This window comes from Prionailurus viverrinus, chromosome C2, assembly GCF_022837055.1.
Source record: "Prionailurus viverrinus isolate Anna chromosome C2, UM_Priviv_1.0, whole genome shotgun sequence".
NCBI lineage: Eukaryota > Metazoa > Chordata > Mammalia > Carnivora > Felidae > Prionailurus > Prionailurus viverrinus.
In genome coordinates this window covers 148,222,673-148,235,581 of record NC_062569.1, presented here as the reverse complement: position 1 = coordinate 148,235,581, position 12,909 = coordinate 148,222,673, and the positions used below count along the sequence as shown (strand labels likewise).

Genomic DNA, 12,909 nt, shown 5'->3' with positions numbered 1-12,909 from the left:
ACTCCCCACCGTGCAAAATTCCCTACTCACTTTCATTACCCGTTATACCAACCAGAGTTACCTTTGCACACATTTAACAGCCCTGTGTTGCCATTTTCAATCATGGAACTTATTTAAAAAAAAAATACACACTGTAATTTCAGGCTTGTGTTCAAGGATCTATGTTGGCATACATGCAGTAAAACAAGCTCAGCGTATACCAGCCTTATCTTTAACTAGACTTCTACTTTCCATTTTGTTACAGGAAATAGTTCAAACTTCAAGTATGTAAAAACATTCAAGTATGTAAACACCTTGGTTCTAATACACTCCAAAGCACATCTTTTTAACTCTAATTACTAATTTACTTATCCCTAAGTTTTCTAAAACCCATAATCTAATTACAGTTGACCCTTGAACAAGAGGGGTTAAAGGCACTGATACCGTCATACTTGAAAATGGCATGTACTTTTGACTCCCCCAAAACTTAACTACGGATAGTACACCACTGACTGGAAGCCTTATTACTAATAACATAAACAGCTAACATATGTTTTGCATATGTATTACATGCTGTCTGCTACAAAAAACATTAAGAAAACCATTAAGGAAAACACGTTTACAATACTAATACTTTATCAAAAAATTCACGTATAAGTGGACCCATCCAGTTCAAACCCATGTTGCCCAAGAGCCACCTATATAGAAATTTAAAGATAGAAATATTTACCTAAGCCAATAACCCAAAATATTCCATTTGACTCAAAGATCAGAAAAAATGGATTTTTATCATCCTCTATTACAATGCCAATAAATTTTAAAATTACTTACTCAAATCCGTCAGACGTTTAGGTGATCTGCCTCTCTCAGAAGACCTGGATCGTTTACGACGAATGGGAGATCTGCTAAACCTTCTTCTCAAAGGTGTTCGCGATCTCCTTAATCTTACTGGTGAGATACTAAAGCTTCGTCTCCTTACCACAGACCTTGATCTTCTCCGGCGGCTTGGGGTGCGGCTGCGGCGGCTAGGGGTGCGGCTGCGGCGGCTTGGGGTACGGCTGCGGCGGCTTGGGGTGCGGCTGCGGCGGCTTGGGGTGCGACTGCGGCGGCTTGGGGTGCGGCTGCGGCGGCTTGGGGAAATACTAAAGCTCCTCCTCCCCACAGATCTAGATCTTCTTCGCCGACTAGGAGTGTGACTCCGACTCCGACGACTTGGGGTGCGACTTCGAGCTCTAACTGTTTTCCGGTTATCCCTGGAACTTGATCTCTTTCTTTTTCTTTCCCTAGACTTAGACCTGTGCTTTGGAGATCTTTTACGCTTCTCTTTTGATACAGATCGCCTTCCTCTGGACTTTGACCTTGACCTGCTGCTCCTCCTCCTGCGTCTTGAACGTGACCTTGAACGTGTCTGAGAGCGATGAGACTTAGATTTGGATGATCTCTTCCTTGCCCTAGAACGAGATTCACTGGTACGCTTGCGTGATTTATGCTCAGAAGACTTGGAACGCTTACTTCGAGATCTTAATGAGGAGTCTCTTTTCTTTTCTTTCTCACCTTTGTCCCGGTTCTTGTTTTTCTTACTTTTCTCATGTGTGTCCTTAACTTTTACAAAAATCTCATAATCATCTTTTTCCTCTGAAGAGGACTCTGAAGCTCTTTCTGGTATACTGATTACGACTGGACTGGCAGCAGATTTGTCACGTTCAACCTCACTTGCAAGTAAAGGTCCTTCAATACCAGCTCTAAGGCTTGTAAGACGTTCCATGTCCTTAGGAAGTAATGGTCTCACTAAATCTGCTTCATTAATATCATCAATATTGGCAGAAAATCCTGAATCAGAGAGTATCTCTTTAGTAGGGAGAGGTACTTCTTTATCTTCTCCACTACTTTCTTTAGGGCTGAGAGCAACTGCTAATGTCTGGTCACACTCTTTTATAGGTAATGGTCCTTCTGCATCCTTACTAATAAAGTTATTAGATGGTAAATCGAGATGAATGTCTTTAGCAGGCAAAGGTCCCTCTATGTCAGCTTCACTACCACCACTGGGACTAGTGGAAATTATCATGTCGTGTTCAGTATCTTGAGTGGTTAAAGATACTTCAACATCATATTTACTAACTGAAGTGAGAGCAGATGCTGTAGCAAATTCAATACCCTTACTGGTTCCCACTGCATCAGGTTCAAGAGCAAAGGGACCAGCAGAAGATAGAGTTCCTCCATCAGCTTCGCTAACACTAGAGCATGTATCCAATACTGTGCATTGTTTAGTCTCACCGATGGATAAAATATTCCCTTCACCAATTTCACCAACAGCACCAGTGGCGGCAGCAGACACTGTGTCATGTTCCATCCCTTTAGCAACTAAGTGATTATTTATGTTAAGGTCTATATTTGTACCATGATCACTTTCATAAGGGTCATTCTTCAGGTGTCCTTCAGCATGCGGCTCTTCATCTGAATGCATGGGAATCTCCTGCATGCCAATCTCTGGAGTAAGAATTTGATCACCAGATAGTAAATTCACTCCTTTTATAACATCAGACTCCAGTATCATTGGTGTAGACTCTGCAACTATCTCAGTCGGTATTATTTGGGTCTGTTCTGAGACAGTGATAGCAGGCTCTGAAATTATCACAGTGGATTCTTGCACTGAAACAGATGGTTCTGAAACAACTGCATTAGCCTGAGGTACTGACACTGCTGGTTCCAGGACAGGCACACTAGGCTCCAGGGCAGAAACAACTGGCACAGAAATGGTAACATTCTCTGACTCAGCCAAGGCCACAGTCTCTGGGACAGCCTCAGCTGTGGGTGGGTCTGGAATAGCCACAGCTGTTGAGTCAGAGACCACCATAGCTGTTGGGTCCGGGATAGCCATGGCTGGGGTCTCCAAGACAGTCACAGCTGGGGGCTCTGGAACAGTCCCAGTTGGTGGCTCTGGGACAGCCACAGCTGGTAGCTCTGAGACAGCCATGGCTGGCAGCTCTAGAGCACTCTGTGATGGCTCTGGATTAGTCGCAGCTGACTCCAGGAGGGACTGAGATACCTCTGAGGCAACATGTCCTGAAGCTTTCATGGAATCAAAAGTTTCTGCTGTCTCAGACATAACTGAAGGTTCTGATGTTAATACAGTTGGTTCAGCTGACATCATGGGAGTTTCAGATACCATGTAAGTCACTGGTCTCTCTGGAACAATTTGATGCTCTTCTGCTACTACCGCAGACTCTATGGGTGTTGATGTAACCGAAGACTCTGGCTCTAATGGTGGTTCTGGAACAGTAACAGCAGCCTCTGATGCTAACACTGAAGGATCTGATGCTGACACTGAATAATTAGCAGGCAATGTCGAAGGCTCTGAAATCTCACTTTGACTCACAGAAGGTTCAGACAGTGATACAGACTCTTCAGGAGGTAATGCTGGTACCTCTGTAGGCCAAGTATTTTCAGCTGTTAATGCTGACTGCTCAGTAGGTAATGCTGGACCCTCCGGTGGTTCCTCAGGAGGCAAAGGTGGGGTCATTGGTGGCTCCTCAGGTGGCAATGGTGGCATTGTTGGAGGCTCTTCAGGAGGCAAAGGTGGCACCATATATGCCTCCGTATATGTATCAGTATAAGAATCGGTGTAAGAATCAGCTGCCATAGACATCATTGAACGATCAGCAGTGTAAGATGACATCATAGATCGGTCAGCTGCAGAGTACGATGACATCATAGACCGGTCAGCAGCAGAGTAGGACGACATCATAGACCGGTCGGCACCCATGGACATCATAGATCGGTCAGCCATTGGGGACATCATGGAGCGCTCGTAAGCTGACATCATAGAGCGTTCATAAGCTGACATCATAGAGCGCTCAGCCATAGGGGACATCATAGAACGCTCATAAGCTGACATCATAGAGCGCTCATAGGCTGACATCATAGAGCGCTCAGCCATAGGGGACATCATAGACCGCTCATAGGACATCATAGAGCGTTCGTAAGATGACATCATGGAACGTTCTGCAGCATAGGACATCATCATAGAACGTCTAGATGCTAACATCAGGGGTCTTGGTGCTAACCTGTACGGCCTGGGGGCTATTCTATAGGACCTGGGTGCTATCCTATAGGGTCTAGGTGACATCCTATAGGGATCAGGAGTTAGTCTGTAGGGATCATGGCCTAATCTATACGGGTCCTGCCCTAACCTGTAGGCATCATGACCTAACCTATAAGGGTCATGACCTAACCTATAGGGATCCTGAGCTAATCTGTAAGGATCCTGAGCTAACCTGTAGGGATCAGGAGATTTTGAACCCAACATAGCAGAATCTTGGGTACTAGATGCTAACATCTGGGCATCCATGGTACCAGATGCTAACATCTGAGCATCCATGGTGCCGGAGGCCAACATTTGAGAGTCCATAGTGCCTGATGCTAACATCTGAGAATCCATAGAGCTAGTAGCTAACATCTGGGAGTCCATGGTGCTGGTCGCTAACATCTGGGAATCCATAGTGCTGGTAGCTAACATCTGGGAATCCATGGAGCTGGTTGCTAACATCTGAGAGTCCATGGAACTGGTTGCTAACATCTGGGAGTCCATGGAGCTGGTTGCTAACATCTGGGAGTCCATGGAGCTGGTTGCTAACATCTGAGAGTCCATGGAGCTGGTTGCTAACATCTGGGAGTCCATGGAGCTAGTTGCTAACATCTGGGAGTCCATGGAGCTAGTTGCTAACATCTGGGAGTCCATGGTGCTAGAGGCTAACATCTGGGAATCCATGGTGTTGGACGCTAGCATCTGGGAATCCATGGTGTTGGATGCTAGCATTTGGGAGTCCATGGTGTTGGACGCTAACATATGGGTCTCCATGGTGTTAGAAGCTAACATATGGGATTCCTGGGCCATCAAGGGATCCACTCCTACTGTTACAGAAGTCTCCCCCACTAATGTAGTAGGCAGCTCCTGTGCTACCGTATTATAGGATTCCAGCGCTGTCGTCGAGGGCACCTCCAGGGACTGCGACACGGTCATCGTTGACAGCTCCGTTGTTGTCACCACAGACTGAACAGAGATCTCCAGCGCCACAGTTGCCACAGGCTGCCCAGGCAACTCTGGCGCCCCAGGCTGCCCTGGCAACTCCAGCACCCCTGTTGCCAGAGGCTGCCCCAAAAGCTCCAGGGCTCCGGCTGCCCCAGACTGCCCCGAGAACTCCAGTGCCCCCGTTGCCATGAGCTGCCCAGGCAACTCCAGTGCCCCAGTTGCCACAGGCTGCCCTGACAACTCCAGCGCCCTAGTTGCCGAAGGCAGCCCTGGCAACTCTGGCACCCCAGGCACCGAAGGCTGCCCTGGCAACTCCAGCGCTGTCGTTGCCACTGGCTGTCCTGGCAACTCCAGCACCATCGCTGCCTCAGGCTGCCCCAGCAACCCTGCTGCCGTCGTCACCTCAGGCTGCCCAGGATGTTCCACCGTTGTCATCCCCACAGGCTGCTCCAACTCTGACGTCGTCACAGGTTGTTCGGCCAACTCCATTGCTACCGTTACCGCAGGCTGCCCTGGCAACTCTACTGCTGCTGTCACCGCAGGCAGCCCTGGCAACTCCTGTGCCATCACAGGTGGCTCTGGTACCTCCTGTGGTGGCTCCAACCCCACGGATGGTGCCGGAAGCCCTGGCAATTCCTGCGACAACTGTGGCACTGATGTCACAGAGGGCCCCGGCAACTCAGGCACTGCTGTCGCAGGGGGCCCTAGCAACTCAGACACTGGGGTAGAAAGGGGGCCTGGCAACTCTGGCAACGGGGTAGCAGAGGGCCCAGGTAACTCCAGCAATGGAGTCACAGGGGGCCCCTGCAACTCCGGCTTGGAGGTCGCAGGTGGCCCCGGCAACTCCACCACTGAGGCCACCGACGACTCCGGCAGCTCCAACGCTGTGGTCTTGGGCAACTCCGGCAACTCCGGCAACTCCTGTGGTCTTGTCATGGGTGAATCTGCGATCTCCGACGGTACTTCTACAGGCTGCTCTGGCAATCTGAGCACTTCAGTTGCAGATGACTCTGGAAAATCCACTGTTGTTGATGTACTCGGCTCAGGGTGCACCTCAGCAGTGATCTCGGATGATACCACAAGGGTTTCCGATGGCTCTAGCCCTTTTGCTACTGGCGGTTCTAGCATCTTTGATTGCTCTGCAGGTGTGGTATCCAAAGATTTCAGCACAGGCTTCATCTGATATTCCACAGACATTGTGACAACCGGCTCAGATGACTTTAACACGACTGTTGTAGTGGGCACTGGTGCCATTGTAAAGGAATCCAGAATCTTTGTCATGGGTGGTTCCAGCGTGACTGCCACAGACTGCTCTGACTGCACTGAAATTACGGATGTTGATGCAACTGACAGTTCCGCAGTTTTTGTAGCTGGCTTCAGAGTTTCTAAGGTATGTGGCTCTGATACCTCCATTGATACCACAGGAGGTTCTAACACAACTGCAGGAGATTCACTGGTCTCAGAAAGGCCAAACGCTCTTACAGAATGCTCCAGTGCCATCGCGGAAGGTTCAGAATCAAACTTCAAAAACGAATCCGATTCTAAATCTATGTTCCCATCATGATGTGATTTTGCCTTTGATTCAGATTCTTCTGGCTGTCTCTTATACTTTTTTTCCTTTTCTTTCTTCTTTTTCTTCTTTTTATTTTTGTGCTTTTTATGCTTCTTTGACTTTTTGGTGGGAATTTCATCAGTAGGATCTGTTTGTACTGACACACATCTACTTTTTCTGGAGGCCTCTTTCAGGTCTGAAAGTAAGGGAAACTGATTTTAATTTGTCAAACATTCCCCAATGTAAACTCAAATATATCACATAAATGAGACTCATATTCCATATTAAAATGCCATCATATAATACTTTTTGTTAAATAAAGTCACTAAGTAAACTATTTTCTATATACCAATTACCTACAAACTTTTCCAATATTTCTTTCTACAACTAAAATCTAAAATTATCAGCAACTTAAAAATTATCAGTTTATCACAAAAACTTAAGACTTATACTGTGTTTTATTAAGCTTAAAACTTTTGGGGCGCCTGGGTGGCGCAGTCAGTTAAGCATCCGACTTCAGCCAGGTCACGATCTGGCGGTCTGTGAGTTCGAGCCCCGCGTCAGGCTCTGGGCTGATGGCTCAGAGCCTGGAGCCTGTTTCAGATTCTGTGTCTCCCTCTCTCTCTGCCCCTCCCCCGTTCATGCTCTGTCTCTCTCTGTCCCAAAAATAAATAAACGTTGAAAAAACTTTTTTCTCCAACTCTCAAAACATGGCAAAATACTTTCAAACTACACTTACCAAAGAATATTTTGTATTACCAGTTGTTAAAATTCAAATTGCTATAAAAGATACACTCATTAAACAATTTTTACTGTTTTTTGAATCCTGACTCAATCACCACTCACTAGATGAATGGACTTGGCCAAATTACTGACACTGTCTACTAAAGTTAGAGGACAAAGTAAGTTAAAATGCTAATACGTGCAAATGCTAATGAGTGCTTTTATGCAGTATACGAAGGGCTAAACAATTCTAACATAAAGCATCAACACCAAACGTGAGCTTTACTTCATCACACCCGTGTTACATTCTAATAAACACCTTTCCCCCCCAACCCTCCTCTAAAATTGCCAAAATAATCTTAATGTTTTTACTTAAAAAATAAGTCACTTAGAAAAGAAATTCTTCTACCTCTTTACATTTAACTTAAAACCGCTGCACTTTTCTGAAATAGAAAATAACTTCTTCTCTACTTTACAACCAGGTAAATTTATTCTAATACCAATATCCAATTAGATAAATTTTAGTCATCGCAGAAAAGCTAATCAGAAATCTAGACCTGGGGAGGGAGGCCTGGGTGGCTCAGTTGGTTACATGTCCAACTCTTGATTTCAGCTCAGGTTATGATCAAGCCACAAGTTGGGCTCTGCACTGGCAGCAAGGAGCCTGCTCGGGATTCTCTCTCCCCATTGCTCTCTGCCCCTCTCCTATTCGTGCTCTAGCTTGCTCCCGCTCGTTCTCTCTCTCAAAAATAAACTTAGGTGCGCCGGGGTGGCTCAGTTGGTTAGCGTCCAACTTCAGCTCAGGTCATGATCTCACAGTTCGTGGGTTCGAGCCCCGCGTTGGGCTCTGCTGACAGCTCAGAGTCTGGAGGCTGCTTCGGATTCTATGTCTCCCTCTCTCTCTGCCCCTCCCCCACTCATGCTCTAGCTCTCTCTCTCTCTCAAAAAATAAGTAAATAACCAAAAAAGATTACAGAGAAAATGAATCAATCTGTGACAAGACCTATTCTAAAACAAAATTAATTACTTTCTACTAGTTATCACGTACCTCATGCTAGTTAGCTAAATTATACTTCAAAAAAAAAAGTTGCTACAACCATAAACCTAAGTATAGCTGAAGTCTATGCTGTTTTTACCGTGTCCTATATCAAAAACAATTCAAATAAGAAACAAAACCATACCACCCGCCCATTTCTAAAACTAAATGAAGATAGTTCTTTTTGTGCTTGATCATAAGTCTTTCATTTCTAAACATCAATTATTTTAATTTCCAAAACATTAAATACCAAAGCAATGACTCCTCTCCATCCATTGCATTTTTAGGAGGAGTAGATGCAAAAACAATCTCTAACCTTGCGCTTTAAACTAAAACCTCCTAGGGTTGTAAAATCATTACAGATTTGGTCCAGGCTCCTGCCCCTTCGAAAGCTGACATTTACACAACTGTTCAATGAAAACCGCTTTCAGAATCCCAGCAATGAGGCACAAGACCGAATCAAATACAGTTATAATATTCCACCAGCAAAGCAAATTAAGTATTTGCTCACGTTACAGTACAACTATATTGTCACAGAAAAATTTAAACAATGTCTTCAGTAAATAAAACTTAGTAAAGTAAAATTTAGTAAAGTCTAATAAGCACTTTTAAATACCCTGCAATAAAAAAATAATACTGTTAGCTAATTAAAAACCTTAGTTTTTAAGACAGCTGATTATCCCCAGCTTACCTGGCTTGTATCGTAGTTCTGTATCTAAGACCCCAGAAAGTACTTCCTCTATCTTCTGAACTATTTCTTCATTTGGTAGGCTCCTGGCAGAGGCAGCTGCATCACCTGCCTGGTTTCCTTCATTAGGTGTATTTGTTTCACCATTGAGCTGGCCTTCATTCCTTCCACTTGACAAGAAAAGTTTTCAAAATTCATTAATACTTTTACCACACTATATAATACATTAATATTTATAACTCAGTTGATTAAAATAATCTTATACCGTTCATACATTTCACCATTTTGGGATTTCTTTCAGAGGATATTCCCCACCAACAGTGCCTCCTTCACACTACTCAAAGTTGGTACATCTTTATTTTTACACAATAACTGAGTTTTCAGAACTGTGAAAATTAAGAAAAAATCTTTAAAAGAGGTTTCTAAGCTCCTTATAAAATAAATAATAAAATATTCCCAGAAACCTAAACTGATTTAGATTCAGGTTAACTTGCATTTTTATCTCAGAGGAAAAAAACCTACTGATCACAATCACAAAGCCAAAGAAAAATACACCACCTAACATTATGATAGAAAACTAGAGCCACAATAAAACCACACCTGTACATGGATCACAATCAGCATCAACAATATCAAGGAACAGTTACCACAGACACATTAAGTAAAAAGGGTAAAACTGTAGCCTCAGATCAGGTTTAGACTGACTAAAATTACTGAAATGCCATGAAGCTTAAAAAGAAAGATACATTTATATAGCTTTTATCCACTGTCAAGAATCCAAGTATTTTCTGGTGTTCAAAAAAACTCATGGGAAACAAGTGACATTTTATTTCACTAACAGTAAATTAATATAGATGGCTCAACATGTTTTCAATTCACAGGGTCGTAAGAATCTGGACATGAGAAGCATGTCATTTAGCTAGTCATTTTTACTATTTTTGTGTAAGTTAACAGAGTTGTTTTGAAAAATAATTTTAACACACTCAATTTAATTTACCTACTAACAAAAACCGATCAATTATGCTTCACTCCTGATAAATGTCTACATGGTCAAAAAACAAAAAAAAATCAGTAGTTAACTAAATTTAGAACACTTGGCTTTTTAATGGGTCACATAATAATTAACACTTATTGACTATTAATTAGTGTCATGGGTCTACACTCCCTAACTCATTTAATCCTAACAAAACTCTATGATTACCACTGTCATTCTGATTTTACAAATGAGGACAATGACCCACAGAGATGAAACCAAACTAAAGTTCACACAGTTACTAGTAGGTGAAGCTGGTATTCAAAACCAGAGCTTATACTTTCTTAACAACCATCTATACACAATAAATAACTTACTTTACTTAAACGTCAGCCCCCTTACTCAAATTGATATTTGTAAAAATACGCAGGAAAATATGGCAAATATAGCTCACTGGAATAATCAAAATTTTGCTCTCAGACTGATAATTTATTACTTATTTGACAAGAAGCTGAATATTCCCAATAATAAGTTTCTTTATCTAATATTCTTTTTAGACTTTCTGGAGCTTCTTTTACTCTTTTCCTAAGCACGTACACATAATCAATCACCTTACTACTAAGCCATGGATTTAAAAACCAAAGTATAACTAAAAAAAGATAATCATCTTTAAGTCATCAAATATTCATCTCAATTAATGAAAAGGGATGAAAATTTCAAACCATCTAAATATCCAACAATACATTCCTACAAAAGAATTCTATGAAACCATAAAAAAGGTCCCAAAAGACGACTGAGAATGGGACAAAAGACAAACTTGTTCGCGATCAGGTGAAAACACAACACAAAACAAGATCACAATTCACAAAATATGTATGTGCATCTGTACACACAGGAAAAAAAAATGAAAGAACATAAAGAACATTATGCGGTTTTCCCACTTTCTAAGTTTTTATTTTTTCTAAAGTTTTTACAATAAAACACTTGTTTTTCAAATACAATAACTGATTTTTAAAAGGTATAAAAACAAGACATTATAATAAGCAAACACAACTGTCCGCTGAAACTATTAAAATTTTCAGAAAATTATATTCCTCTGGTCTTTTCTTATCATCTAAAATCACTAACACACGACACAATTTTAAACAGCGATGAAATAAGTGAGCGTATAGATTTCCTACTTAAACAAAATATCCTACAAAAAAATAATCTTAGCGATACTATATACCGTTGCCCCAATAAACCTATGTTAATTTCAGCACTTAATTTACAACTGCGTTTTCAAATTCATGCTATTACTCTAAACTTTCAAAAGATAACGAGCAAAAACACTTGAACTCGGAATACCTACGTTACATGAAGCAAAACTAAGACAACCACGTAACATCATGACCCACACCATTTTCCTCGTCAGTAAACAACTATTTCTTCGGAAATCTCTTCCCATTCAAATTTTGAAACCAAGGGTAAACTATGCAAGGTCTAACGCAACGGCAAAAGTAGCATGTTGATCATATATGTCAACTGGGGCAGAAGCAGCAACAACAAAAAAATTAAATTAGACGTCAACAGAAACCTACTTTCCAACCGAAATTGTTAGTGAAAATACTCTCCCGTCCTCACCTCGAATATTGTGTCAAAGTACCTAACATTAATTTGAGCTTTCACTTCAATTTCTAATCCATTAGGCATGCAGTCTGGTGGAAGCCACAGGACCCTAGGGCCCAAATAATCTAATTAAAGGATCCCGACCCCCAAAGTGATCTCAAGCTTGCCAATAATAAAGCGGATTTAAGATTACTCAAGAAACGGCCGTTAGAGACCCTTTCCGGTCAGAGGCACCGGCCGGCGAAATCCGCGGAGGCGGAGAGGGGGAGGGGAAACGCGGCGGCGGCGGAGGAGGAGCTGAGGCAGGAACTAGGCCCGTCCCTGGTGGACAACCAGGCCTACGAGTAGCTAAAAGGTAAGGGATGGCCAAACGGGAAAGAAAAATGAACATCACAACCCGGTTCTAGAAAAGGGAGTCTGGGGTTACCTCGGAAAAGACAAAGTTCCTCGCAGGGAAGGGAGGGAGCGGATGGGGGGGGGGGGGGAGGGCCCGGAAAATGGATCCCAGGCCCAGGCGGGGCTGTAGCGGGGCCTGAGGCGAGGAACGACGGCGTCTCTGAAGAAGGGTGCCACGGAAGGCTACACGGGGCCCTATCGGTCCCTTGGGAGCAGAAGAGTCTGGGAAGCGTTTACCTGGAAAGCTCCTGTTGAATTTCCCGGAATTTACTGACCACGAAAGACCTAAAAATCTGCTCGATGTTGGTCGCCATGGCGTCCGCTCCGTTCTCTCAACTCCTCCTCGCTAGTCCTCCAGGCTCCCAGCATGCCTCGGGAGGAGGCGCAGCGGCCAATTCCGTCTCTCGCCGTCCTGATTGGCTTCTGGGGGAGCGTCTGGACTGGCACGCTCCGCCTCTGGACCAATCAGTGAGCACGGCCTAGTTCTCCTCCGCTGTTTCTGAGCGGCTGGGGTAGAGGTGCTGACGTTTGCGCCGCGCACGACTATGTCCGCCATGTTAGTGACTGACGCAGGCGCCATTACAGGAGAAGCGTCTCTTGAGGCGGCTGTGTCAGTTTACGTTGTCAATCTCCAACAGTGTTTGGGGAGGCTTAAGAGGTTTACTAAATACTCGAGATTAAATAGCATGACAAAAGGGAGCAAGAAGGGCTACGTGCTTTGATACGGGGCCTCCGCCGTTCCCGGGTGGCGCCAAGTTGTGTTTTGGCAGGGAGATGGATCCGGAAAACCATCAATCTGCGCCCGCCCCACTGTGGTGTGAATACGAAGGACATGTTTTTACCCCCATCTTTCTCTTATGGCGTCCTCAGCCTTTTTTTTTTTTTTTTTTTTTTTTTTTTTTTTTTTTTTTTGTTAAAGCAGTAG

At 43.6% G+C, this 12,909-nt stretch overlaps 2 protein-coding genes across 6 annotated transcripts in view; one reads left to right on the top strand and one right to left on the bottom strand.

Moving 5' to 3' along the window:
* Positions 1-12,365, bottom strand: part of SON (SON DNA and RNA binding protein) — a 33,275-nt gene extending 20,910 nt beyond the window's left edge. For all 5 annotated transcript variants that reach the window (XM_047874502.1, XM_047874503.1, XM_047874504.1 and 2 more), the window contains exons 1-3: positions 12,222-12,365; positions 9,011-9,177; positions 811-6,756 (exon numbers count right to left, since the gene is read on the bottom strand). In XM_047874502.1, the coding sequence (XP_047730458.1) occupies positions 811-6,756; positions 9,011-9,177; positions 12,222-12,298 (6,190 nt within the window). In that variant the 5' untranslated portion in view covers positions 12,299-12,365. The remainder of the gene's footprint in view (positions 1-810; positions 6,757-9,010; positions 9,178-12,221) is intronic.
* The window catches only part of GART (phosphoribosylglycinamide formyltransferase, phosphoribosylglycinamide synthetase, phosphoribosylaminoimidazole synthetase), a 29,268-nt gene continuing 28,217 nt past the window's right edge, over positions 11,859-12,909 (top strand). Inside the window, exon 1 of the mRNA XM_047874509.1 lies at positions 11,859-11,943. The gene's annotated coding sequence lies outside the window, so the exon portion shown is untranslated. The remainder of the gene's footprint in view (positions 11,944-12,909) is intronic.